Source organism: Lipophrys pholis (genome assembly GCF_963383615.2).
Source record: "Lipophrys pholis genome assembly, chromosome: 21".
Classification (NCBI taxonomy): domain Eukaryota; kingdom Metazoa; phylum Chordata; class Actinopteri; order Blenniiformes; family Blenniidae; genus Lipophrys; species Lipophrys pholis.
Genome location: NC_137649.1, coordinates 13,813,717 through 13,838,775, shown reverse-complemented (window position 1 = coordinate 13,838,775; position 25,059 = coordinate 13,813,717). Strand labels below are relative to the sequence as shown.

The following is a 25,059-nucleotide window of genomic DNA, read 5'->3' as shown; positions in this document are numbered from 1 at the left end:
TAAATCAAACCTGATTACACGAGAAATCGTTATCCTATAAAAAGAAAAAAACATACAGCTTACAATTTATGCCATACTCTCACCACTAGTTCTACGTTGAATAGATTCTGAGGCCTGAATGCTTCATACTGTGTGAAGTATAATATAAAGACTTGCAGTGGTCTATGTACAAGATTACACTGTTACTGAAATAAGAAATACTTCATTTGCATTCTGCTGAAGTTTGGTTCTTCATGCTGGGGTTAATGGTGGAAAATAATGAGTTCAACTCATCTCTCTTTCTGCCATGAATTCCTGCTGACCTTGAAGGCGTCCAAACATGAAGCTGATAATGGGCTTTGTAACTCCCAGAAAACATCTTCCTCCCTCATTCTGGAGCCGTGAACTCATGTGAACTCAGATATACAACCTGCCTCTTTTAAAAGGCCCCATTGTTATATTTCTTCAGTTACTGTCTTGGCTGGACGATGTCAACTCAGCAGAAATTCTTTCAAATTCCACTAGTGTTTCATGGGATTGACTGTGATTGTAGTATGTAGATTCAGACGATTCAGAATGATCAAATTCATTTGATCAATCTTTAATCATCTGGCACTTTTCATTCAGTGAAATGCAGCACAAAGTGCTTTACAAGTTAAAAACGGAACCCCTCCCTTCACCCACAGACTGAGGGTCCTACACCCAACCCCCGACCCTCACGGCACTAAAAGGGCTTCACTTCAGCCTGCGTCAACAGGAGACATAGAAATGTGTGGCTGTGTGTGATTTATATGACTGTGAAGGTTGATGTCATGTCTCCCTATGACATTCCCAAGTGGTCGCACGTCCTGGATAAGTTAAAGACCAAGGAGCCCAAGATTGAGCCTTGGAGCACACCACCTTTCAGGCCTGTAGAATAAGATGCAAATCTCATCAAGCCTTCCGCTTGTTGGCGTGATGCTGGTGACAGGCAGCAATGTTTCAGTGGGGTTTTTTTTAACGTGCTTTTGGTTTTTTGATTTTTAAACTTACTAGTCAATCCTAAATTAAACTCATTTTTCCTATCCAGCTCTGACTCACTGAGGTGAAGCTCACAATGATTCACTTATAAAGTGAGTCACAGTCACTCGCAAGAACTCTTTTGTTCCAACCTGCATTGATCTGCTCTATTACTTTGAAAAGGTGTTTCTGTGCATATAGTCTTCTTCCACAAACTGCCCCTTCAGAAAAATAAAGTTCACCTTGACTTTGACAAAGAAAACAACAACATTTAAGTCCAGATTGATAATTGCATTGTTTCCTCAAACAGCTTTCTTTCTTTCTTTCTTTCTTTCTTTCTTTGCTCCAAAGCTTCTGCTGCTTCTGCCGTTTAAAAAACCCACAACAACTATCTTTTGAGAAACGCAGTGGAACAAACACAGGATGTGGGTAGTAAACAGTCACCTGTCGTTAATATTTATGAGTGGGCGGGGCCTCAGGCGCCGCGCGGCTGAGGCTCGAGGATGTTGCATGAAAACACCTTGACCGTGAGGAGGAGAGGACAGTGGATGAGAGTGGACACCAGCAACACCTGAAACATGCGGACGTCTTTGTCGCCTTCTTTCTTAATCACTCTGGGATTATTAACGTGGATCCGTGTGTCGGTGAGTTGTTTTCAGTCTGTCGTACAAAGAGTTCCAGGCTTCACCTTTCCTCACTTCCTTATGGTAAAACCAACGCGTTACTTTCGGTCACAAGGTGTTTTAAGTATTTGTTTGATCTGTGCTTAAGAAGCTCTCACGTTCAGTTTCAGAACAGAAAGATACCCAAACGTGACTTACAGCAGAATGTGTTGTGTGTTCTCGTTGACACAATAGAAGGAATAGAATAGAATCACTGAATAAGAGTACTGTAACCGGTAGATACTAACAAAATACAGGTACAGCCGCTGTGCTCCTATTAAAGTCAATGACTGAATGTCAATGGTATTTAAAGTATGATTGTTCATTATTTCTCATTATTAAATTTCCTTTTCATCAGCTTTAGCACTAGAAATTCACACCAAGTATTTATAGAATTATAATAGTATTAAAAGTGTCCCTTTGTTATGTATTTCTTCTGTTTCAAAAACATATTTTGTGACTGCCACTTTTATTTTTTCTCCGTTTATTGCCATTTACTATTATATTTTATATTGAAATAAGGTAATTGTATTTAGTCTGTTAACATTTTAGTAACTTTATAAAACAAAATGACCGAAGTTTGTGCTCTGTTAGAAGTAGTATTGTAAAGTAAAATATACTTTTTTTGCTTTTCTTTTTTTTTTTTACAGATTCACATAAAGTTGTTCTCTTTTGTCTTTTATATATATATATATAATTGTTGTTGTCTTTGCAGACTCACTGATTTGAAGAAGGTTTTGTATGTCGGTGCTTCAACCAGCATACTGCCCTTGAAATGAGGTGCATTACACCTTTACTGCATCACTGTGCAAAACAACATTTTCATGCAGCGGCTTCCATGTATGCGTTTGCACACTTTGTCATCGGGTTCGCTTTAAGCCTGATGGGGCAACCTGGAACGTTTGTTTCCCTCATGATGTTTTTCCACTGGTTCATTCCAAGTGCATTCAGGTTTTCTTGGACGATATATATCACTATCCTTATTAGCGTTTACAGGTTCAGTGTGTCCATATTTGCCACGCAAATAGACTTAAGTTCTAATTAGAGATTGTACAATTTATGTTACGTGACTCCTGCAGTGGATGAGGAGATATTGCCTGTTATTGTCTGTCCTCATTACACTGCCCAGGTGATAACATTGTGGTCATTTCAGTCAGTATGGGCTTGTCAACCACAAAGTTCTCGCAAAGCTGTTTTTTTTTTCACGTTGGACTTTGTATCTTTGGCAGAGTTTATTTCTTTATTGGCCTCCTAGAAAAGCAGCTTCATCAGCTTCCTTGGCCTCATACGTTTTTTTTTTTCCGGCCCCACAATAAAGCAGGAAGCAGCATTGTGTTATCTGACTTTATCTGACTTTAATCCCTCTGTCATTTGTCTACGTTTAGCTTTCCCTCGCCCAAGATTCGGATGGATCGGGACTTGACCTTGAAATTTATGATTCCGGCGACGGGTCAGAGGACGGTGAGTGCGTGTCACAATCAGCATTTGTTTAACAGTTATGATGTATATTTTGTTGATCTAAATCCTCCTACTATGTGCTTTGTCCTCTCTAACTTCAGACTCATCCAGTGACATTACATTAGAAGATCGCAGGCACGGGGACGTCTTCCACGTATGCACGCAGCTTTTAATTCTAACTCTTTCTTATTCATCTGTTAATGTTGTCTATTGAGCATGAATTAAACTCACTGCACCTTTTTTGCTTCTCCTCCAGCCATCACTGAGTGTCATCAACCCGCCTGCAGACGAATCGGAATGGATCTTTATAGAAAACAGCAAGAGTTTGCTGGAAAACCCAGAGATCCGCACAGGTACTTTCTAACTGCAGAAATCTGAACTTGAGAAAGCAGCGAGTGTGTGTTGTAGCATTGTTCTTTCTGGGCGTGTTTGCAGGTGTCATTTCAGGCGGGGTGACGGGAGTGATACTGGCAGTAGCAATCACAGCGATGCTGATCTACAAGTGGCAAAAGAAAGAGACGGAAAGATTTATTCTGAGCAAACGAAAGGATTCGGATGAAAATTATCTCAGTCGGAGGAAGGGTGACTTCATTGTTTGATCACTGTAGTACAGACACAAACAATTTACTTTGCTTTCATGATGCGTCATGAAAGATTTGGATTGATCTTTAACAGATATCTGTGATTATTCTGTGGTACACATGGTAGCAAAGGATAACACTGAGACGTCAGGGAATATCCTTTTTCATTTTTTATTTTTTGCAGCAGCAGTCCGCCTGAGCGGAGACGTAATTTGCAGTAATTAATATTGACTGCTGGTGTTAAATCCACCCTCTGATACGTTTGATCACTTTTACCTCACTGTGTTAAAGGAGCACTTACAAAATAATATGTGATTAGTTGTTAACGTGTACCTCCTGTATGACTCTTTTAAAGTGGCAGCTTTTGTTTCATTCTTCTATACACTTTTGTAGCATTAAAACAAAACTACCTTTCAATAATACTGGCAAAAAGAAAAGAATTAAAGCATTATATCCTAGTGGGCCCTGCTGAAAACTCCCACAAGTGGTTTTAAATAATACGACAATTAAAGGTAATAATTTTAGCTTGTTCGCGCTCCTCTGAAGATCGTGTGTGTGTCCAAATATGATGCTTTCTAGACATTTCTCACTTTGACATCTGATATTGAGAAAAAGCAGTTTGCTTCAGTTTCCACCTCCCCTCGTCTCTCTTTCACACGACAACCAGTCGAGAGCCGCCACTGATTTCATCATTAATGCTTGTGCGTTTCCCTCATGCCCAAATGTCTACACACCATCCTCCCCTATGAGATGCACTTTAATTGGTGCATATGAGTCCGTTTTGCACGCACATCGAAATCTAACTGCAGTACTTGAGTGTTTTGTGAATCCTTGTTATAGCCCCAGTGGGATAAGAAATGACTGACCAGCTAAATACTGTAACACAGGAAAACTGCAGGTTAATACCTCATCAGAGTTGACATGAATGATCTGTTTTTATTAATGACGTAGGTTGATGAACGTCATTGAGGCGTGTTTATTCAATGTAATTAACATAAATAATGATAGCAAGCTGCTATAATGTAAGACAATATGCTGTTTGAATATATTGATATATTTTTTCTATTTCATTGTGAATAATAAATTCTCTTTGTGACCATTTTCTTGTTTTTAATGCTTTTTTGGGGGGGAAATACAGTAACAGCACACAGTACATACAATCTAACTGTAAATACATGTGACAATGAGGGAATATACAACACCTGGTGTGTAGCTGCTGTACACCAATATGTGTATAGTTCACAGCAGATATAAATGTGACACAATCCGTTTAATAATTCCAAAATATATTTTCTTTAAACTGCTGGATTTCTGCTAAGAAATACCCCAGAACACCTCTCAAATGATTTATATTACATTAGAATTAAATCTAACACAACATTTCACAAACCTTCTCTTTTATTACTGAAACAGTTCAGGGTTAGGGTTAGGGTTGCTCTTTTTATTCACGTACGTGTAAACAAATACAAGCAGATGCTTTTAGAAAATGAATGTATTTTGGGGCCGGTTTACCTGAAATGAGAGTCTGAGTTTAGGGAAAACAAAAGTTATATCAGGTATATTTTCAAACAACACATCAATACATTTTTCACAGCATTTTAGAATGCTTTGATAGAAACCTCAAAAAAAGAAGTGCAAAATAAACAGCTTTTTTAAAGCGCTTGAATATTAGCATATCTAAACATTTATAAACATTAACAAACCTGGGAGCATTTTCAAAATTCTGAACACATTTCTGTTCGTGTGCATTTAAAAATAACGACGACGGAGAAAGTTGAACTTGACCTGCAGCTTTTGAGACAAATTTCTCCTTTCAAAAGGTAAATTACCAGAGATGTGTATGTAATTATATTACACAGCATTCTTACTGCATATATTTCCATATATAATATAATATTTCTAATACAGAAAGATATTCATCATAAGGTGGAACTATTGAATATTGGATAAGGGGTAGAATGTTAAAAGTTTTACTTCTTCCAACCCTTTTTCAGGGACGTTAATTAAATATGAGGTATGTGCATATGTGTCTGTGTTTAAAAGTGTGTGAGTATACTTAAATATAGATGATCTATTTTCTCTGAATATTTTTTTCATAAGCAATGATTTATTTATAATACTATATATATATATATATATATATATATATATATATATATATAGGATGATGATGTTAAATTGTTTATCTCTTTCGGGAAGAGATCATTCAAATTAATTCAATTCAAATTACATCATTAATCAAAACGTTATTACGAACAAGACTAGAGCAAATCCTTTAACGAGGAGACCTATAGATGGAATCAGTAATGAAGATGTTGCTTTCTGGATACTTCCTTTTTACTTTTTCTTTCAGGGTACATTAATGGTTGCAGTAACAGTACTTCCTACCCAGTTTAGCCTTTCAAATGCAGATCACCCGAGCATATATGCGGCTAATGGAGACGCTTTTATTTCCCCCAAACTAGGTAATGGTGATTAAACTGGTGATTAAACTGGTGATTAAACTAAACATCAAGTATCAAAATATGTGCGAACCCCCGGCTTCTTCACACCTATTGGCTGTAGCGGCTGTCAGACAAACCTTCAGACCCCGCCCCCTCCATACGTCAGAGCGTTTGTTTTTATCCGCGGTGTGCGCAGGTCGTCTGTTGGAGGTGGGCGTTTCTCTGCGTTCCTCCGCTCAATGTTGATGCTGAGGTTTTTTTTTCCTCCCGCACAAGCAGCTCTCTCCATGTTTCTCCCCACGCTTGTCGAGGACATGCATCACTTCAAGCCGAGTCAAGAGAGGCTGTACACCACCAGGTGTTGCGGCTGTTGCCATGTCCGGACGGGGACTATCATCCTGGGAACTTGGTACATGGTATGTAAAATGGTTCTCTTCAGGGGTCAGGGAGCTAATAGCTGTTAGCACCGTTTCATCAGCGCCACCAGGCAGCCTCCCCAGCTTTATTAAAGTTTTCTTCTGGGTGTTATTGCGACAAATGCAATGAGCTGTGAGTTCGTGCTGTGGCCTTTAACAGGAGCTAAATGTCACTTTTAATCTCCAAACGGCTCGGACGACGCTAGGATTAGCATGCTAACCGTGTTGGCTAAATTAAACCGTCTTGTGTGTATATGTGCCGTAAAATCTACTCAACTTTGTTGAAACGATTGATAAAAAAGTCAGTTTAGTGTTGCATATTCGTGCAGTCTGACGGTGTTAAGTGTGAGATATTTGAGTTAACGCTACGGAGCGGCGAAACAGTTAAATCAATACGAGCTCGGCTCGTGAAGCATCCCGCAGAATAAACACACACAGCTTTACATCTTGTCGTTCGTCACGTGGCTACTGCGGTTAGTTAAAGGTAAATCATCCCATTGGCACCAGCAAGATGTTGCACATCATGTCCCATCACGAAGTTAATCCCCTTTCCGTTTCCCTACGTAACAGATGTTGTTGCAGCTTTCGGTTTCCAAGTCGTCCTCTGAGGGGTTTTCTCTCTTTCTCTGTCACACATCAAAACACGGGACCACACTCCCTCCGTTCCCCCCGAACATCACCCGATTTCACGCTCAGATCGTTAAAAGAAAACCCGCTTCCACGAAGAAGATAGGATACGGTGACCCAGTTAAATACATCTGAAGTAGGTCTGTTATGGAACTTAAACTAAATCTTTTAGTTAATGACATGCTTCAAGGATTGGACTACAAACTACAGTGATAGTAACCCCTTCCAAACAACTTTTCATTTGATATGAAATAATCTTATAAATACACTTAGAAAAACAAAAAAAACCCTGCTCTATTTCACATTTGTGGTGTACGTGTGTCACAAAAGCTCTGTCATCTCACAGCAAGAATGCATGTGAATATAATTAGTCACCCTGGGTGTAAACATGGGTGTGGGTGGTTGTCTCTCTGTTTATTCCCATGGTTATTATGTGTCAGCTTTACACTTATGTTAATGTAGTTTTAATCAAATAAGAATTAGTTTTACCTTATATTCAATAGATTCCAAACATGATTTCTTTGCAAAAATTAAATGTAGGGAATAGTACTAGGAACCGGCATCCCACGTACTGAAACTGAGTAGTATTTTGGGAGAACTTGTACTTCTATGAGTATTTGTGCACATATGTAATTAGATTAATTTGGGTGAGCACAATTGAAGTAATGCAACTGCGCACATTTTAAATTTTATTTGCCATCTCTGGATGTGAAGCACTCTGATGAATGTCCCCAACATACAAAGACTGATTCAGTATCACAGTTGTCTTTTCTGAATCAGCTGCTCCGTCACTAATTGTAATTGTTACAGATTTTTCAAAAAAGTTCTTATTTTGATGCTTTTTTTTTTTTTTTTGTGGCTGCATCAGAGTCCTCTATGTTTCAGCACGATAAACAATGGTGCTCTGCTCCCCCAGAGCCTCCTAATTCACAATCTCGATTTTTATTTAATTTTTTTTCAAGAAATTGTCTGCAGTGACAATTGTATAATATAGGAATACTCTTTTTAAAGGTATAATGCTGTATGTTGACAGTTTGTTCCGTCTTCGAGGAATAGCAATATCTTTCAGCCAATGCCTTGTCATCCCAAGTTAACGTTTCATTTAAACAGTCATTTGTCCCTAATGCCACAGAGACATTTTACACAAAATCATTATTTTGAAAAGAAAAAAAAAACTTCTGAAACTCTGGCTTACATCCACAGGTATGCTCCGTTCATGACCTTGTTTTGTAGCTTTTCTGGGTGGATGGATGGATAGATTAGCTCATCTTTCCTTTTCCTTCCTCGATTTAGCTACTGGGATATTTTGGAGTACAACAAATCCTGGCCGGTACTACAGATGTGCAGAATGTAGACATTGGTACAGATCCTTTTGTTCTTTGTTAATTGTCTGAATAATGTAATGATTCTTTGCACGTTTAAAAACCACATATATTCAAATAATAGGAAATACAGTGTAATTACGAGATTCCCCAAAAGTTCCCAATGGCGGGCTTAATAGTTTTGAAACGATGTGTTGGAATGAGAAATCATAAGTTGCTCCAGGAGGACATTAACGCCACGGTTTTGAAACCTTAAAGAAAAGATGGTAAAAAATGTTTTATGACTTTGGTGATGGTACGTGATGGTAATTCCGATAAGGCGGCCTCGTTTCACTGCTGGCTTGACTAGTTTATAGATGTTTTATTACGTTGTACTTTGGTCTTGACCTGCTAAAATGTCTTCGGCTCTGTGTTTGTCTTCACTTGACAGTGAGGATTGAAACACATTGATTACACAAACGGCTAAACACAAGCGATTTGTCCATGTTGTTTTTTTGCATTTAGGACCATCAATATGAGAAATCTTCAGGAAACTCAGTTTATCACACATTGCATCAGTACCACAATATTATTCTGATGTCATGTGATTTCATTTGAAGTGTTTCAGTTTTTCGTCTCTGTGTTTCCCACAATGTGCTGTGCATTTCTGTGAGTGTGAGGCCTTTGAGTGTTTGAGTGTCGGCATGTTCTCGCGTCACTTATTGGTTCCTTGTTGCATCATCAGTCCCGCGTTATTCAAAAGTTACCTGGTGGAAGCAAAAGGTGATAAATTGCTGTCTGTAATGTTGCCTATTTCAGTCTCTGGAAGTTGATTGTCATACAATACTGACATGAAGTGAAACCAACGCCTCCCTGGAAAGTAGGAATTTCATCTCAAAACATATTGCATAATTTGGTTCTTAATCATGCAAAAGTGTCCAATACATTGTATGTTTCTCCACTTTTGGTCGGTCAATTTTCTAAAAGAAAATCTTGTTTCTATTCCTTTTAAGGTCATCCATCTGCTGATGGGGATCCTGCTGACTGTAGCGGTGACCCACCCCGAAAACGTTCCCACCATCGACTTGCAGTACGAGGTCATTGATCATTATTTTGCCTCTGACAGGATGTCTGGTAAGTAGAGAAAATCTGGATCGGGGAATCGATTCACAATGAGAGACCAAATTCTGAATCCACACTAAAGTTGGTTACATATCAAACCACTTGAATTCCACTAAATGTGTTCATAATAATCTCCTGGCCTCTTCAGACTGGAGTAAATATGTGTACACTTGCTAGTTCAGTTCAGGGATTTTCACTACCTTGTTGCTCGTTGTTGTTCTTTAGTAAATGACGTGACTTCATTTTCCTCGGAGAGTTCAGCTCCCCTCGTGTTTCCACGCTGGCTTCACACCAGTGCCACTGTGGTACGGTTACTGCAGAGACTGTTCTGTCAAGCTGGCACTTATTTTGTTCATTAGCTTGATGAAACCCTCCTCCTCCTCCTCCCTCCTTCCTCCTTCCGTCCCTCCCTCCCTCCTCCACATAAGGCTCATGCCAGCACACAGGGCAGTGGAGGTTGTCCACAGTCTTAAAATCTGATCATTATCCAATTTCTGGAGTTATCAGATTACTCGAGTGATTATGTAAACGGCTAAATATATGCCGATTATTGTGATTCAGTTTAACAACACTTAGATTTCTGCCCGAAGCTCTGGTGCCTTTGTGCATGTCTACAATATGTCTTTAGTAAGTGATTACTTTTTTTAAGGTCATGTAATAAAAGTGTGAGTGGCAGCTTGTTCAACTTGCTCTCGCTTTATTCCACGAGTTATATAACCAAGTGGAAGAAATGTATGTAGCTGTCTCATGGCTTTCAGTGTGGATTAAGCTGCGTTTTATATTTAGAATCCTCACTTCGCACACTCTTGTAGATTTAAAGAAAGTTGTGCTGAAGGCCAAATTTAGCAGAATTACCCGCACCACAGGGTCAAGTTTTGACCTTTTAATGTGAGCAACACAGGTTTCACACCCAGTATTTTATGAAAATGTATTTGTTTGGTAAACAAGGTCATAAATATGGAAGACAATTTAAAAGGTGGATGTAGTGCAGGCTTCACCTTTCCATATGTCTTTAGGTTTCCTGATGGATGTGGATTGTCCTCCGCGGTGGATTTAACACTGATACTTGTACTCTGTGGCCTCTGGCAGGATTTGGCATTACGTACTACTCACGTCAATAACATCAACATCTTTCATGGACGAGTGGAGGGAGCGAGAGACTGAATCTGAACGGCAGACCTTTTAATTCTCCCAGATTCATTGTGTCTTTATAAGGCCGAATGGAAGAGACTTACTGGAAAGCCAGAGGAGGAGGAGGAGGAATGAAAAAAAGTCCATGAATCAAGCATGTTAAATCAAGTTATGTAGCACTTTTTAAGGCAACAGTCACACTGCAGGTTTTAATACTCATTTTCAAGGTTTGTGCAATTGTAGCTGGCAGGATTATGACAGACTATTAAGGACAAGAACATTGAGAAAACGATGGCAGAAATTTGAATGATTGCCTGATCTGAAGTAGTGTCAGCTTCCCTGTAGAAGAGGCTTGTGTGGATTTGGACATACATGACTTTTCAGGAGATTATATATGAAACTGGCCTGAATCCAATCTGAAAAATGTATGGTACATTTGTGTTGTTCGAACTGTCACATTGACTTCCCGAATGAGCAAAAAATTGCTCTAATTTGTATCACTTTTGCATACAGTGTGACCGTAGCCTCAGCAATACAGTAAATGCAAAACTCTTCCTGGTAAATATGAGCTCTTTCCTGCTCTCACCTGTTGAACTTTGACTTGTGGACCACAAAGGACGAGGGCTGCATGCGGCTCAGACTGTGATGCGAATACATGCCCATCCACACTCACTGCACTCTGATGGTTCAGGCACAAACTGTATTCGCAATATAATTCCTGAATTTCCTCTCTTCTTTCTGCTCGCCCAGAAAATGCCTTTGTCGGATTTGCCATCTCTCTGTTGATGCTCACTATCAGTGCCATGATGGTGTACGGAGCCATTACCGTAAGTGTCCACATTCGACATGGTGCGATCACTGTCCTTGTTTCTTGTGCAAACATGTTATTCAGTTTATAAAAAGCGCGTTGTTACGTCATGAGACAAGTGAGACATAACGAGAAATGATTTGAATGAGTGCACATCCAGGCAGGGTGGTGTTGGACAACAGCACACACACACCGCCGTGTTTTCATGTCTTGTCATCTTTACCTCAAAGGCCCTCGTGATGGCATCCGGACCGACAGGTTTGGTAGCCCTGTAACCTTGACCTGCAGTGTGTGGAGTGGCTGCACACATAAAGTACGACGTGAATCTGTGGGCCCAGAGAGCACGCCTCTACTTTAGCTGTGCAAGTAGTGCACACTCCCAGATACCCCTGTTTTCCAAAGTAGTGTGGCAGCTCTCCCCGTTTGTGTGCTATTACACAACAGAGTAAAGATCGTGATTATGGAATATAGTGTAGCAGTGTGTTTGTTGACATGCAGAGTGTATTTATTGTGCTTTTGATAGAAACAACATTCAACCTGACAAGTGTCTTGTGATTGGCAGGAAGGACCACTATGCATGATTTCAAACCGGGTCTAAGTTGTATGTCTACACTTTTAAAAGTAAATTGAAGTTGCAAGAAATTTTTAATGTCATATGTATTTTTCAATATACTAGATTTGTAAGTGTAAATAACAAAGAATAATACAAAAAAAGATTGAAATCTATGTAAACTGGATTTCACTGTATTAAATGATGGCAAAAATAAACAATTTCTATTGTATTGAGATGTTATAAAATTAATTTGTGTCTGTGGGACTCCTCTTCCAATTAGTCCCAGCCTGACCAGTTTAATGTGAATCTCAATATAAAGAAGCCTGAAAACACAAATTTCAACTCAATGGAAAAATTAACATTTGGCCTTTTCTGTCATGAGCTTACCAGCTGTTGGATTTCTTCATGCAAATAAACTATTAAGTAATCTTAAGACGTATGGTTTGGGTGATGCATTGTGGTCCGTCCAGAAAATCTTCTCAAGTGAGTAATTGTCCTCCTTCTCCTCCTCCTCCTCTTCAGTATCGTGACGGCTGGCTCATCCCGTTCTTCTGCTACCAGGTGTTTGACTTTGCTCTGAGCTGCCTGGTGGCCGTCAGCTCACTCACCTACCTACCCAGCATCAGGGACTACCTGGACCAGCTGGTTAGTCTCAAGATCTGCAACCACAAAGATTTTAGTTTGACTTTTGTAATGAAACAGAAATATAGCTGCTGCGCCCTCATGCTTAGTCCCAGTAGAAATCGTAAAGGTTATTATTTCCTCTATGGATTGTGGTTTTGTTTATGATGCCGTGAGCTGAGTTGAATTAGTATCAAAAGCAAAACTGGAGTTCCCAACCTTGTTCTTTTCTTTCTCAGCCGGATTTCCCGTACAAAGATAACCTGCTGTCTATGAACTCCAGCTGCCTGCTGCTCTTTGTGCTGGTCTTCTTCACTTTCCTCATCATCCTCAAAGTAAATAATCCTCCATTCAGTCCGTTGGTCTAATTCAAACAAGACCCTCCCAACATGTTGAGACTCTGAGGAAACAGATTCCACTGTTTTCCCTGTTGTCACGGCTCTGCCGTAGTGTGTCGGCTACAAATAGTCTTCTCTGTGTCGTCCAGGCTTACTTGACCAACTGTGTGTGGAACTGCTTCAAGTACATCAACAGCATGAACATGCCCGAGATCGCCGTCTACCCTGCATTCGAGACCCCTCCCCAGGTACGTGCGAGCCGACTTAAGCTTCTGGAGCGCTGGTCTGAAACCTTCCTGCTTCTTCAGCCCCTCTGTAACGGCTCCATGGAGCTTCTGGCAAAATCTATGTGTCAATCAATATTTATATCCGGCTTTTATTTTGTCGCACAGCAATCATCTGTCTTTAATATCCTTCTGTTATGAAAGTCAGCGTGAACAGGCTCATTTCCTTCCACATCTGCTAAAAGGTAAACGACACCGGGCAGTGGTGGCGCAGTGACTAGACAGGTCATCACCTGAGCAAGACTCTTGACCCCCATCAGCACCCCGGATGTGTGTAATGTGGCTACGCATTGTATCATGGAAATAAGATAGGCAAATGCAGAATTTTTTTTTTCTCAAAGTATGATTAGTTAGTTAGTTAGTTAGTTAGTTAGTTAGTTAGTAGGCTAAAGCAGCCCAAAACGCTAAATCAACCAAAACGGCTTCAAACAGCTGAAACAGCATATTCTCAACAATAATTTCAGTCAATATGATCGTAAAATCAGCCGCAGTTCTCATTTGTATATTTAGCTTTTTTTTTTTTGTATTCAAGTTCATGAGTTGTGTAATTATTATTGTTTTTCACATGAAATCGGCGAGGTGAAACCAACTGCTGCTCGGGTCATAGAGGTTGCAGAACTGCACCTTCAGTCTGTAATGCTCAGTTTAATCCAGCAGGTGGCGCAGCATCCACACTGAAAACCTGAGAGGACGTGTAACTTATTGCTGATTGCTAAAGAGAAGAACATCAGCTTCCAGATAATTAATACAAAGGAGAATATTATATACGGCTGTTCAGGAGACACTGGTTCATTCAAGTTCTGCCTCGCTTTCAACTAATCTGATTACAGTGAAATTTACCAATATTTTAGCTTGATCATGAATAAGATCACATTTTTCAGGTGTTGTTTTTTTGTTTTTTCTTCGTCATAATTTTGGTTTGTTATGCCTGCAATTGAACATTTGCCTTTTTAAATGTTATTCAAATTTATTGAGAAGCTACCTTTATACTTGACACGGGCTACTGATGACCCCTCCCTCTTTTTTAGGGGCCTGTGAACAACTGTCTATAAATAAGTCAATTCTTGACATTGGAACTTAGTTCAAGTTCAGTTATCATAATAAATCAAACAAGCTGTCTTGTTGTTTTTTTTGCCTCTTTCTCCTCCAGTACATTCTGCCCACTTATGAGATGGCCATGAAGATGCCAGAGAAGGAGCCGCCTCCTCCGTATATGCCAGCCTAAGCACCAGCCCTGATGCCCACACACACACACACACACACACACACACACACACACACACACACACACACACACACACACACACACACACACACACACACACGGAGCCATCATATGCATTCCTACATTCCCTCACTGACCCCTTCTTTGAACACCATTACGCCCTTAGCCTCTCCTCCCTCTCTGACCTGCTGTGTAAAAAGCCACTGAAGATGTTGTTCAACTTTCACGCTGTAGAGATGTGAGAGGAGCATTGTGGGAAATTGATTTCTGTGTGACTATAAATGAATGAATAAATGAACGAACGAATGAATGAATGACTGTTGAGAAAGCGAACAAAGCTCCCCCTCCCTGTACCCTCCCTTTGGCCTTTTTTTAATGTCTTAGTAAAAGGGATCTATGTGGAAATTTATTGCTTGAAGTGCTCTCATCAATCCATCACCATCCTATCAATAGATTGATAAATGAAATGTAAAAAAAACAAAAAAAAAAACTAAGACAATCCACTTATTATAGCTTTTATTGTTGAATTGTGTTTTGCTTTCACCCCCTCTAATTATGAAGATGTAGACTGTTCCATCTCGGTCTTGAATGGAGTCTGTAGCACTTTTTTTGTCTGTTATTTATTTAGCTTTGGTGTGATCCGGCTCACCGCCGCTCTCAGACGTGGTCACTGACTGGTGACTGGTCATTTTCTCCGCTTCTTTCTCACCTGACCTCTGCAGCAAACAGTCTTGTGAACATTAGTTGTTGCATGCCGACCTGCACCGCCCTCTTTCCCATTATTTTATTGGTAATATGAGTTTGTCCTAGTGGAAATACATTTGTCTTCAATAAACGTTTCAGAGCGTTTACATCTTCCTGCTTGACCTTCTGTTGATGTCCATTGTACTGATGAAATTTTTGGTTTTAGGCTGTTTGCACTGTTTTTTAATTTGGAAATACTCAACTTGTTTTTGGTTTTATTCCATTTACACAAAAACAGGCAACATTTTGAGTTTCTGTAAAAATTTGTTATTGTTTGCTTTTTACTGTTGCGGCTTACTGAAGATCAAATGGAGTTTCATGTGTCTCCTGATTTAGTTGTCAACATTAGTGAGGAATTACCGTAGTTAAGACAAGTTTATGAATTTATAAGCAACTATTCATTATTCAAGTCACATAATTGCTTTAAAAATTCAAATTTTACACTTAATCCCAAGAAAACAAAAGCGATCTGCTCTCAGTCCCTCTTCAGTTTGGTTTTCTTGTCCTCAACAAGACAAATGGTTTTGCAGAAAACCAAGGACAGGACGAGAAAATGACCACCCTCCTCTAAATACCATACTTAGTACATACCTTACTTTACGGCGTCCTGCGGGTCATGTCCCAGTTTGGGATTGGGCAGAGTGTTTGACGTGTCCCCCTCGGTCCTCCTCGTATGTGGAGGAGGTCGGACCCCCCGCGGAGCTGAGCCGGATCCTGATCCTCGGCCAGAGAGGAGGCGAGACCACAAGGAGTACTGCACGCCGATATGATGAGGTCTACTCTCTGGAGCCTCCTGTACTGCGCCGCCCTGCTGCTGTGCGACGTGACGGCCACATACCACCTCAGCCCCGGAGACCCTCGGCTGCTGGCTGCACAAAGTTATGCTCAGAGCAGACATAATGGGCGGCCACCGCTCAGGACCCTGGATCCATCAAGTAAGACTTTTAAAACTTTGAATTCTGTGTTTCAGATACGGGTGGATTTAGCGAGCAGTTTGTAGTAGTGGTGGGGAAATTCTGAGTAATGATAATGCAAAGTTAAAACGTCACCAGAGGAAAGTAACTTGTTTAATTTAAGTTACTTCAAGCTGAATTAAAGTATTTCTATTGTATGTGATTTTCACTGCACAGATATGAGCATAGTCATGCATGTTTTATTTATATTACTGCATTTTAGTCAACTTGCAAAGTAATTTCTATTTTGATCATTTTATCGACATGATGCAGTTTCTTAAAATACCTTTTGTGAAAAGTGTTGCACTGCAAATGCAGTAAAGGATGCAAGTAATAAATGTAACATTTCCATCTGAAGTGTGATTAAGAAGTCATAAGAAATAAAAAAATACCCTCATAGTACTTGAGTGGGTCTTCCTCTGCTTTCTTGTCATGTCAGCTTACACAATCAAAATATGTATATATAATTAAGTTTCATTCAGAGTTTGTATTGATGTGTTTATTTGACAGTAAAAATACTGAAAGACTATATATTATAAGGTCTGAATGATTTATTGAAATGACAGCATTTTATAATGACAACATGCATGAAATCAAATCTGTCCACCAACTATTTGCTGTATCTTCCCGAGTGAAAATACACTCATGCTTCCACTAATCATGTGTCTGTGCAACAAAAGTAAATGTTTATTTACCGACAACCTGTGACAGAATGTCAACTTGCACTACTTTTCCTGTTTGTCTCCTATCAGTCTACTAATGTTCTCCATCACTTTTCCTTTCTGGCGGTGCCGTAGTTCACAGAAGTGACTACACGTATAGGGGAGGGTATCACTACCACTACCAGCCTCCACGGATCCCTCCGCCAGTAGTGTATCGACCCGTCCCGCTATCTCCACCAGTGACTTACCACAGACCCCCGCTCCCCATGCCGCCCTTTCACCACAGATTCAATCAGCCTGTGGTGCCTCGAATGCACCACATATACAAAGGCCACTCTCAGCCTGTAGCTCTGCATCCACACCACAGGGTCAAAGGCCCCTTCCTTTATAAAATGAAAGGCCCATGCCCGACGCGCTCCGACCCCACAGTGCCAACGCCACCTGTGGTACCTGCCCCTACTGTCTTTACGACTCCACCAGTGACAACCATGCCACCAGCAACTACAGCGGCAGCGGTGACAACCGTCGTACCAGTGGTGGTGACCACTGTGCCGCCGGTGGAGACCACCGCTCCTGTGACGCTACCGGTCAGTACCCAAAGCGGCTTCATCACCAGCATCAGTCCTGTGGAGACAGGTAGAATATTACCGGTCCGATTGGCCGTCCAACCCAAACAATGCACCTCAATGCTTTCCAGGTCAGACCTGTTTTTGTTGTGATGAGATTCATGGAGGAAACTAGGCACGAAAATGGTAAATAGTGACTTAAACGCTTCACAAGATCCACAAAGATTCTTGTGTATGGTGAATTAATAAATGTGTAACAGCCAGTACCAACAGTTGGGTTAAAAAAAAAAAATTATATATATAATATGTTATTAATATGTTAATGCAAAAGAAAATCTGATCTCAGATTTTAACCCGAAATTAAAAATCTGAAAAGATCTAAACTACAGAAATGTAGTTGATGTCATGTGTGTGTGATTGTTCTCTTCTAACACTGTGTCCATGTTTAGGTGTTATGATGTTATTTGTTCCTGTGTTGGGCATCCAGCATCCTTTTCATTCAGGACAATGAAATGAAAGGATCAGGCTCGTCTCTGATGGACTGTTGAATCTCTGAAATGATGCACAGTATGTCGTATAACATACGGGATCATTTTAGTTGAACCGCAATCTTTAATTTGAGTTTTTATTTTGTGCTTGTGGGGACATGTACATCTCAAAAGAATGAGTTTTTTGTTTTTTTTTTATGTTTAATTACAAGCTGTCATGTTTCTGTCTGACTAATGATGAGATGGACTTAATCCTGCCATGTTGATCACCAGAGACAGACGCACAGTGCAGGAGCCGTCCCCTGGACCTGGTCTTCATCATTGACAGCTCTCGCAGCGTGCGTCCTGGTGAGTTTGAGAAGGTCAAAATCTTCCTGGCCGACATGGTCGACACACTGGATGTGGGATCGGACGCCACCAGGGTGGCGGTGGTCAACTACGCCAGCACGGTCAAAATCGAGTTCCTGCTCAAAGACCACTTCAGCAAACTGGACATGAAGAAAGCCATCTCGCGCATTGAGCCCTTGGCGGCTGGCACCATGACCGGCCTCGCCATCAAGACTGCGATGAATGAAGCCTTCACCGAGCAGTCCGGAGCCAGACCTCGCTCCGGAAACATCTCCAAGGTGGCCATCATCGTGACAGACGGCAGGCCTCAAGACCAGGTGGAGGAAGTGTCCGCCGCAGCCCGGGCCTCGGGCATCGAGATCTACGCCGTCGGGGTGGACCGCGCAGACATGCGCTCGCTGCAGCAGATGGCCAGCCTCCCCCTGGAGGACCACGTCTTCTACGTGGAGACCTACGGCGTCATCGAGAAGCTCACCTCCAAGTTCAGGGAGACCCTGTGCGGTAGGACACAGAGGGGCCCGCAAGACCTCTTCCAACATTAACCCCAAGTTCTAGTTCCTCCGCGCGGTGCACCTTCAGTCCACGGGTGGGGTTGTAGCAGAATGTGGATAATCGATGGTATTTTTGCTGCGCAACCTGAAATGATGAGTAAACAAACATACAAGGGCAGACGCTCTCAACCCCCGCATGGACTGCAGATGTCGGCTCTAGAACCTGCCTGTTGTCGTTAATCTCACCCCATGTGAAGTTTTGGGGGCATGCTGCCTAAAACTTTGAAATGTCATCAGTAATTTGTTTGTCAATCAAAGTATGTCGATGCTTTGAATTGATCTTTTTTTCTTTCTTTTTTTTTGTATTTAGAATTATTTATTTAAATGTACAGTGAAACCTCAATTTTTCAAACTTGTAAACAGCAAAGCAACAAAAATCCACACAGATTTGGGCTCATGGGGTTCTGATTAATCTGAGTAATGCAGAATTCTTCCTTTAAAATCCAAAGACTTCCTAATTGGCCATACTGGTGTTGAGTGACACTGAAGTCAAAGGTTTGAACAACTGAGGATCTGTTGTGAATTTGAGTTATTGACTGTCGTGTCCCTTGTTTTCTGAAGTCAAATGTCCATGTGTTACTGTATGTCAGGGTTCTGTGATTTTACCTGTGTTGTCCAACATGCAGCAGTTGGCGAATGACCTTGGCTGAGATGTGGTGAAGGTGTTTGAATGGACCAAAGTACAATTCTTCAATTCTGAACTCACTCAGGCAGATAAACAATGACCATTTTGTGAAAAACCTGTGGGGTAAAAATGGGTTTATCTTACTGCGTTATGTCAGTAGATATTTACAGTCAGAAAAATATACCCGCAAATCCGCGACTAGTTTTTGCAAATTCGAAGTTCCCTCAAGCAAGCAACCTACCGACTTTATCTGAATGCTAGCACATGAAAGTGTACCCATGCTGCCATCTTGAAAGCGCCATCCCTTAATCCCGGCTTATTCTAGGTCTGGACCCCTGTGCCATGGGACACGAGTGCCAACACATTTGTGTCAACAGCAACGCCTCCTTTTACTGCAAGTGCCGGAATGGTTTTATCTTGAATGCGGACAAGAAAACATGTTCCCTGAAACGTAAGGACATACTGTGTGGATTCCTGCAGCTTTTTTTGCTGTGATACTTACGCTGCTCAAGAGCTGAGAGAGTTTGTGTAGAAAGAAACATTGTGCAGTGCTTTTCTTTTTGGGGTGGGGGTTGGGGGGGCTTCTGAGCAAAGCTTCACAACATCACAACCAACTGGTGCATAACTCCTGACTCCATCAATCACTGGTGGTCGTCGCATTTGTTGGACAATAATCGGGTAATATTATAGAATTTAGTGATAAATGAAGATATAATTGGTTCAGTTAGTTTGCACTTTTTTAACCTGCTGTGAAGGTTTTCATTTGAGCTTCGGCGTGTTCATAAACAGCAGGCTCGCTGGTGGGAGGGGGGGGAAAAAAAGAGAGTGTGGGTGGTATTCTGTGTGCTTTTCTTTTTCTTTTTTTTCTTCCTACATGAGCTGTTATGCTGATGTGAAATTTTGCTTTCTCCCGGCGAAGAGGTGAAGGCGGAGGTGTTGGAGGATCCCTGTAAATGTGAAGCCCGGCTGGCTTTCCAGAGGCAGACCCAGGCGGCCCTCCAGCAGCTCACAGCCAAGCATATCCTTTCTGTTGTTTCAGGTGGACCACGGTTTATTCTGACCAGTCTGGCAGGTGCTTCCTTCTACCTGCTGTTAGTGTTACTGCAATGCAATTTAACAGTGTGTGCAATCACTACGTCTCTTTCTCCTCTTTCACCTCCCCCCCCCCCCTCGCCGCTTCATTGCGACTGAGTTTTCCTTGACTGATCAAACTAGCCGATGTGTCCGGGAGAATCGAGCGTCTGGAGAACATGGTGGGCCGAGCTTAAAGCGTCACGCCGAGGTGAGTGTGGACAGCCTTTCCTGCCTCGATGATTGGTAGTTGAACCTTTCCCGTTTGACCTGCTGTTTATTCCTGCTCGACAGAGGCGGCTGACTTGTTTCACTTCCAGTCGGGGAGCCACGGGCTACTGCATCATGGACATGTGCTTCCTGTCATCTGGCCTGCACAGACTCCATCCGCGGACCGAGTGCAGCTGTGACCCAACTGACATCTCCAACTGTTGAAAATCATACACTTTTTTTTTTCATTAATAATAAATGCAGTAATATGTGATTTTTGTGATACTGCTGTACATGTTACATTACTTAAGATTAATGAACTTTTTGTAATGCATAATAACCACATATTTGGTTGTTTCTCCTTTGTGGGATCATATATGTTTTGCAAACTATTGTACAAAGATTGGTATTGTATATACTATCCTTGAGGTAAATTGCCTTATTGACTTTACTTTGACCTGAAAATGGATTTTATGTCACAGAGCATCCACCTAGTGAATGCTTACATGTCCAGTATTTATGCTTTTTTTTTGTCTTTTAAGAATATTAACTTTTCTGTTAAAATTTCTGAGTTTTGTTTTTTAAAGATGATAGATTCAAATTTTTTGCATCTATTAATGTTATGAGATAGCATGATGTTTGCTCTAATTTGATTAAATGTAATGAACTGAAGAATCAGACAATAAAATAAGCACATTGGAGTTTGTTGTCATTTTAATGCCTCAATTAAAGAATTGCTCTTTCAACCTAGTTAATGCCACGCTTTCCAAGCTTTCATAGGCTTGAACAAAGGTTGATGGTAAATGATTGCAATATGGAACTATAAATATTTTTCAGCAAATATGCAGCAATGATCAAAGTAGTATTTAGCTTAAATTGTAATTATGTCTGGCCTCTAAAAGGGAATATTTTGGTTGCAAATGTTCTCTAACTCAATGACCCCAGAAGCAACAGATGAATGTTTGTCTATAATAAGATCTGCAGTGATTTTGTGCTTCTCCTCACATCTGGGTGCAACATTTCCTCTTTCAATTTGATCCTTTTGTATTTTATTGATCACATTTCCAAAAAGGAAAAGCCCCCCACACATGGCTCCAGACGGAGGAACACACAAACTCCTGAAATCACATCAAAGTGAGGATCAAGAGAATTATCATTAGTTTTGTACTCATTATTTGAGTTATTGTTAAAATGAATTCCCTGACTGTATTTGCCTTGGTTTATATTTTTTTCTTCTTTCAAATGGCTTGTGGGAAAAAAACCCGCAATCTATGATGATTTCAGAATAGTGGGAGTTATTTAGAGGAGTAGACAAATATTAAATTGACTTCTAATTATTGCGTCACTCGCTCACATTCAGCCATTCACCCACACTAACAGTGAAGGCTGCCATGCAAAGTTTTCGACCTCATTTGGGAGAAATTTGAACCGAGACACAGCGAGACGAGACTTTTATGTCACCAGATACAAAGGGAGGCTTTATAACAGTCGCTCTTATGCAACCATGAATTTCAGTGCCATATACAGTATGTATTTCTGTGTCAATATAGAAAGATAAATATGGAGGTTGAGCTCCGACAGTTCCGTTAACAATATGATAGAATTCCCTTTGGCTTCACGAACCTGTCAAAGCGCTCTGATATCTGAGGTCAGAGGGAGATCACTTCTTGACTTTCCGACTTGGAAATGAGCCATCAGGCTGTATGAGCAGCACTCTAAGCTGGATGAATCGTTGCTCCAAACCTGACGGAATTGAGATGGTTTCATTAATATGTGTGAACCCCTCTCAGAAGGCGCCATCTGCTTTTAGTACCTTGTTGTCATCATCAATTTTTTACACCTTCCGCGAGGCCAGAAAAACAACAGACAGAGGTCATCGTGTTAACTGTGGAAGCAGTTGGCTTGTTTGCCTGAAACAGCTCTGACAACAGAAGTGCCTCTGTCTGCGGCCTGAGAGTCAACATGCCAACGTTTACTCCAAGTCTGACCTGGATCCTCTCCCTCCTTCCTTTAACCAGACAGCTGTTTTGTGTTTGTTTGCTATTTCACTTCATGGTTACCCCACACACACACACACACACACACAAGCAGCCGGAGAAGGGAGCCTACCGCAGTTCTTTTTTCAAGGGGGGGGGGGGTAAAAAAAAAGAAAAAGATGAATGGGACTCACACAACTCTGAGAAGTGGAAAAGACACATCAAGTGTGGTACAATGCATCTCTGTTCAGCAGGTTTATGCAACAGAAGCCGAGGATGAACTTCCCAACATTTCAGAAAACCGTCAAAAATGATTTATTATATTGACGGGGTCATGATGGGAAAAACAAAGCATTTTTTTTTGTTTGTGTGGCTTTGACTGAGGTTAATCATGATGTAGCTGACTCCAAGCACACGAAAAACATTAAATTAATAAAATCTCTGCTTCACAGACCTCCCCGAAACCCAACTTCATAACTGTACTCAAATAGATTTCTCAGGTGTCTTTTACCTGATTTGTGTATTTACTGAGCGCTGCTCTGTGTGGTTGCTACTGATGGCTCATTCGTCAATTAATGCAGTTGTTAAAATAATTAAATACGTTAATAAATAATGCATTATTTATGAAAAAAAAAACGATGGAAGAAATGCTTCTTAAACTAGAATCGAACTGAAAAAAACTAAACGAAAATCCAGACTACTATACTAAAGCTGGACTTTTTTAACAACACCAAAAGACAAAGACGGGCTCTGGATACAGATTCCAAAGTGGGGCAACAATCAGCCATCTGCTCTTCGTCAAGCTATATGTCAAAAATCAGCGAGAGCTGAAGCTGTTGACCTACCAGAGGGCATATCCCGGATAACTAAAGTACCTTGCGATTCTCTGCAGGCGAATGAAAACTAAGAGGCCACAAGGAAGTCAATCACAACCAAATTCTTCCAGAGTGCGAGGCGAGTCTGTTGAATGGTAATAACAAGGTCAGAGCAATCTACATGTATGTGTTGCCAGTCATCAGAGCTCGGATCATAAGCTGGGCAAAAGTAGAGGTGGAAGCCACAGACATCAAAACAAGAAAGCTCAGGTACCATGGAGAGACAAGCCTGAATGAAATATAAAGATATATACGTTTTTGTATCGTGCACAAATGTAGTTCCCATGACCAGTTTTAACTGGAAAAAAAAAATAGCATTTGACCAGGACAAAAGGTGAGCAGTAGTCGTCAGTACAGTTCTGTGTGTGCGTCAGTGGAGAAGACCCCTCCTGAAGGGAGACATGATTGATGTCTGTTCTGTTTCTACCTAACTGAAGTGGACTTTGATATTTTCTGTTAAATCTCTCAGCAAACAGAGCTGCTGAACATCACCATCATTACCTCATGCTCACAAAGTAAACCCGTGAAAACTTTATGGAAAACTAAATTGTTAGAAGTAGGAATTAAACTGACTCGGCAGTGGTCGGTGTATTGGTAAATGAACAAACCAAAAAACTTGAGCGATTTAACAAATACACGGCAAAATGAGCCATCTGTCCTTTTGGAATATTCTGCAAATATTTAGTGTTGCTCTGATGTCTTTGTAAGCAGAAACCTGTGCATGTGTGTGTTAATTCCATTTTCTCGCAAGTGTCAACAGCCACTGGTATTTTCCTCTTCAGGGTCAAACATGTCTCTGTTTGATCAGTTTTGACTGGTCCACACAGTCTGGGCATACATGGGCCACAAAAAGGGAACTGCATGGTTTCTGAATGACCCCTGGTTCCTCTAGGTGTTATTTTTCTCCAGAAATGTTGACTTCTTCACCTGGGAGATTGTCCAAGAATCTCACACCAGTTTATAGGTCACCTCTTTATTGTATGTTTAATGCAGTGAGTGTCATTGCAGAGGAGTGAATATGCTCAACTGTAGGGAATGTTTATGATATCTAATTTTAAACGATTCCCTGTGTTCTACTTGTAAGGTAATGGAGGGATACCAGTTGCCCGTTAGTTCTCATTTCATCAAGAGAGGAAGACGTTAAAAGTCTGAGACGAAACTGAAAACTTAAAAATGTTCGTTCAAATAAAGACAAATAAATAAATACATACTACAACAAAATAAACTGACTGGAGTCAACAGTGAGTCACTAATACCACCCAGTGCACAAAAGTGGTATTGCTTCAATCTTATGTACTGCATCTTTGAAGTCTCACAAACAAGCTCAGAGTTTGTGACAATGAGGGACACCACAAGAGAAACTAAGAAAAAAAGAAAAGAAAGCAAGTGAGAACTAAAACACACAGAACAGTTTACAGGGACAAAGGGACAAATGCAGATA

General features: G+C 40.7%; 3 protein-coding genes across 3 annotated transcripts; all 3 read left to right on the top strand.

Annotated features, from left to right (window-relative positions):
- The first annotated feature begins 1,455 nt into the window (after positions 1 to 1,455).
- Positions 1,456 to 4,778, top strand: LOC308126042 (uncharacterized protein). Its single transcript, XM_080490142.1, has 5 exons — positions 1,456 to 1,622; positions 3,026 to 3,101; positions 3,200 to 3,252; positions 3,355 to 3,451; positions 3,534 to 4,778. Exons 1-5 carry the CDS (start codon positions 1,557 to 1,559, stop codon positions 3,695 to 3,697), a joined length of 456 nt encoding a protein of 151 aa, XP_080346268.1. The 5' UTR covers positions 1,456 to 1,556; the 3' UTR covers positions 3,698 to 4,778.
- Positions 4,779 to 6,314: 1,536 nt separating this feature from the next.
- laptm4a (lysosomal protein transmembrane 4 alpha) lies at positions 6,315 to 15,400 on the top strand. Its single transcript, XM_080490505.1, has 7 exons — positions 6,315 to 6,539; positions 9,481 to 9,601; positions 11,471 to 11,547; positions 12,604 to 12,726; positions 12,942 to 13,037; positions 13,190 to 13,288; positions 14,475 to 15,400. The coding sequence occupies exons 1-7, from the start codon at positions 6,363 to 6,365 to the stop codon at positions 14,547 to 14,549; spliced, it is 768 nt and encodes a 255-aa protein (XP_080346631.1). The 5' UTR covers positions 6,315 to 6,362; the 3' UTR covers positions 14,550 to 15,400.
- Positions 15,401 to 16,062: 662 nt separating this feature from the next.
- On the top strand, positions 16,063 to 21,467 carry matn3a (matrilin 3a; the record flags this gene model as incomplete). The annotated part of the gene is made up of 7 exons (XM_080490256.1): positions 16,063 to 16,228; positions 17,044 to 17,544; positions 18,236 to 18,811; positions 19,812 to 19,937; positions 20,406 to 20,525; positions 20,702 to 20,768; positions 20,852 to 21,467. The coding sequence occupies 6 exons, from the start codon at positions 16,063 to 16,065 to the stop codon at positions 20,752 to 20,754; spliced, it is 1,542 nt and encodes a 513-aa protein (XP_080346382.1). The 3' UTR covers positions 20,755 to 20,768; positions 20,852 to 21,467.
- Between the last annotated feature and the right edge of the window lie 3,592 nt (positions 21,468 to 25,059).

Bases quoted from the DNA above. Each gene is read 5' to 3' on its own strand.
- laptm4a (XM_080490505.1), top strand. From the start codon at position 6,363: ATGTTGATGCTGAGGTTTTTTTTTCCTCCCGCACAAGCAGCTCTCTCC. The intron at 6,540-9,480 runs GTATGTAAAATG...ATTCCTTTTAAG, and splicing joins TCCTGGGAACTTGGTACATG to GTCATCCATCTGCTGATGGG. The intron at 13,289-14,474 runs GTACGTGCGAGC...TTTCTCCTCCAG, and splicing joins CATTCGAGACCCCTCCCCAG to TACATTCTGCCCACTTATGA.
- LOC308126042 (XM_080490142.1), top strand. From the start codon at position 1,557: ATGCGGACGTCTTTGTCGCCTTCTTTCTTAATCACTCTGGGATTATTA. The intron at 3,102-3,199 runs GTGAGTGCGTGT...CTCTAACTTCAG, and splicing joins CGGCGACGGGTCAGAGGACG to ACTCATCCAGTGACATTACA. The intron at 3,452-3,533 runs GTACTTTCTAAC...GCGTGTTTGCAG, and splicing joins AAACCCAGAGATCCGCACAG to GTGTCATTTCAGGCGGGGTG.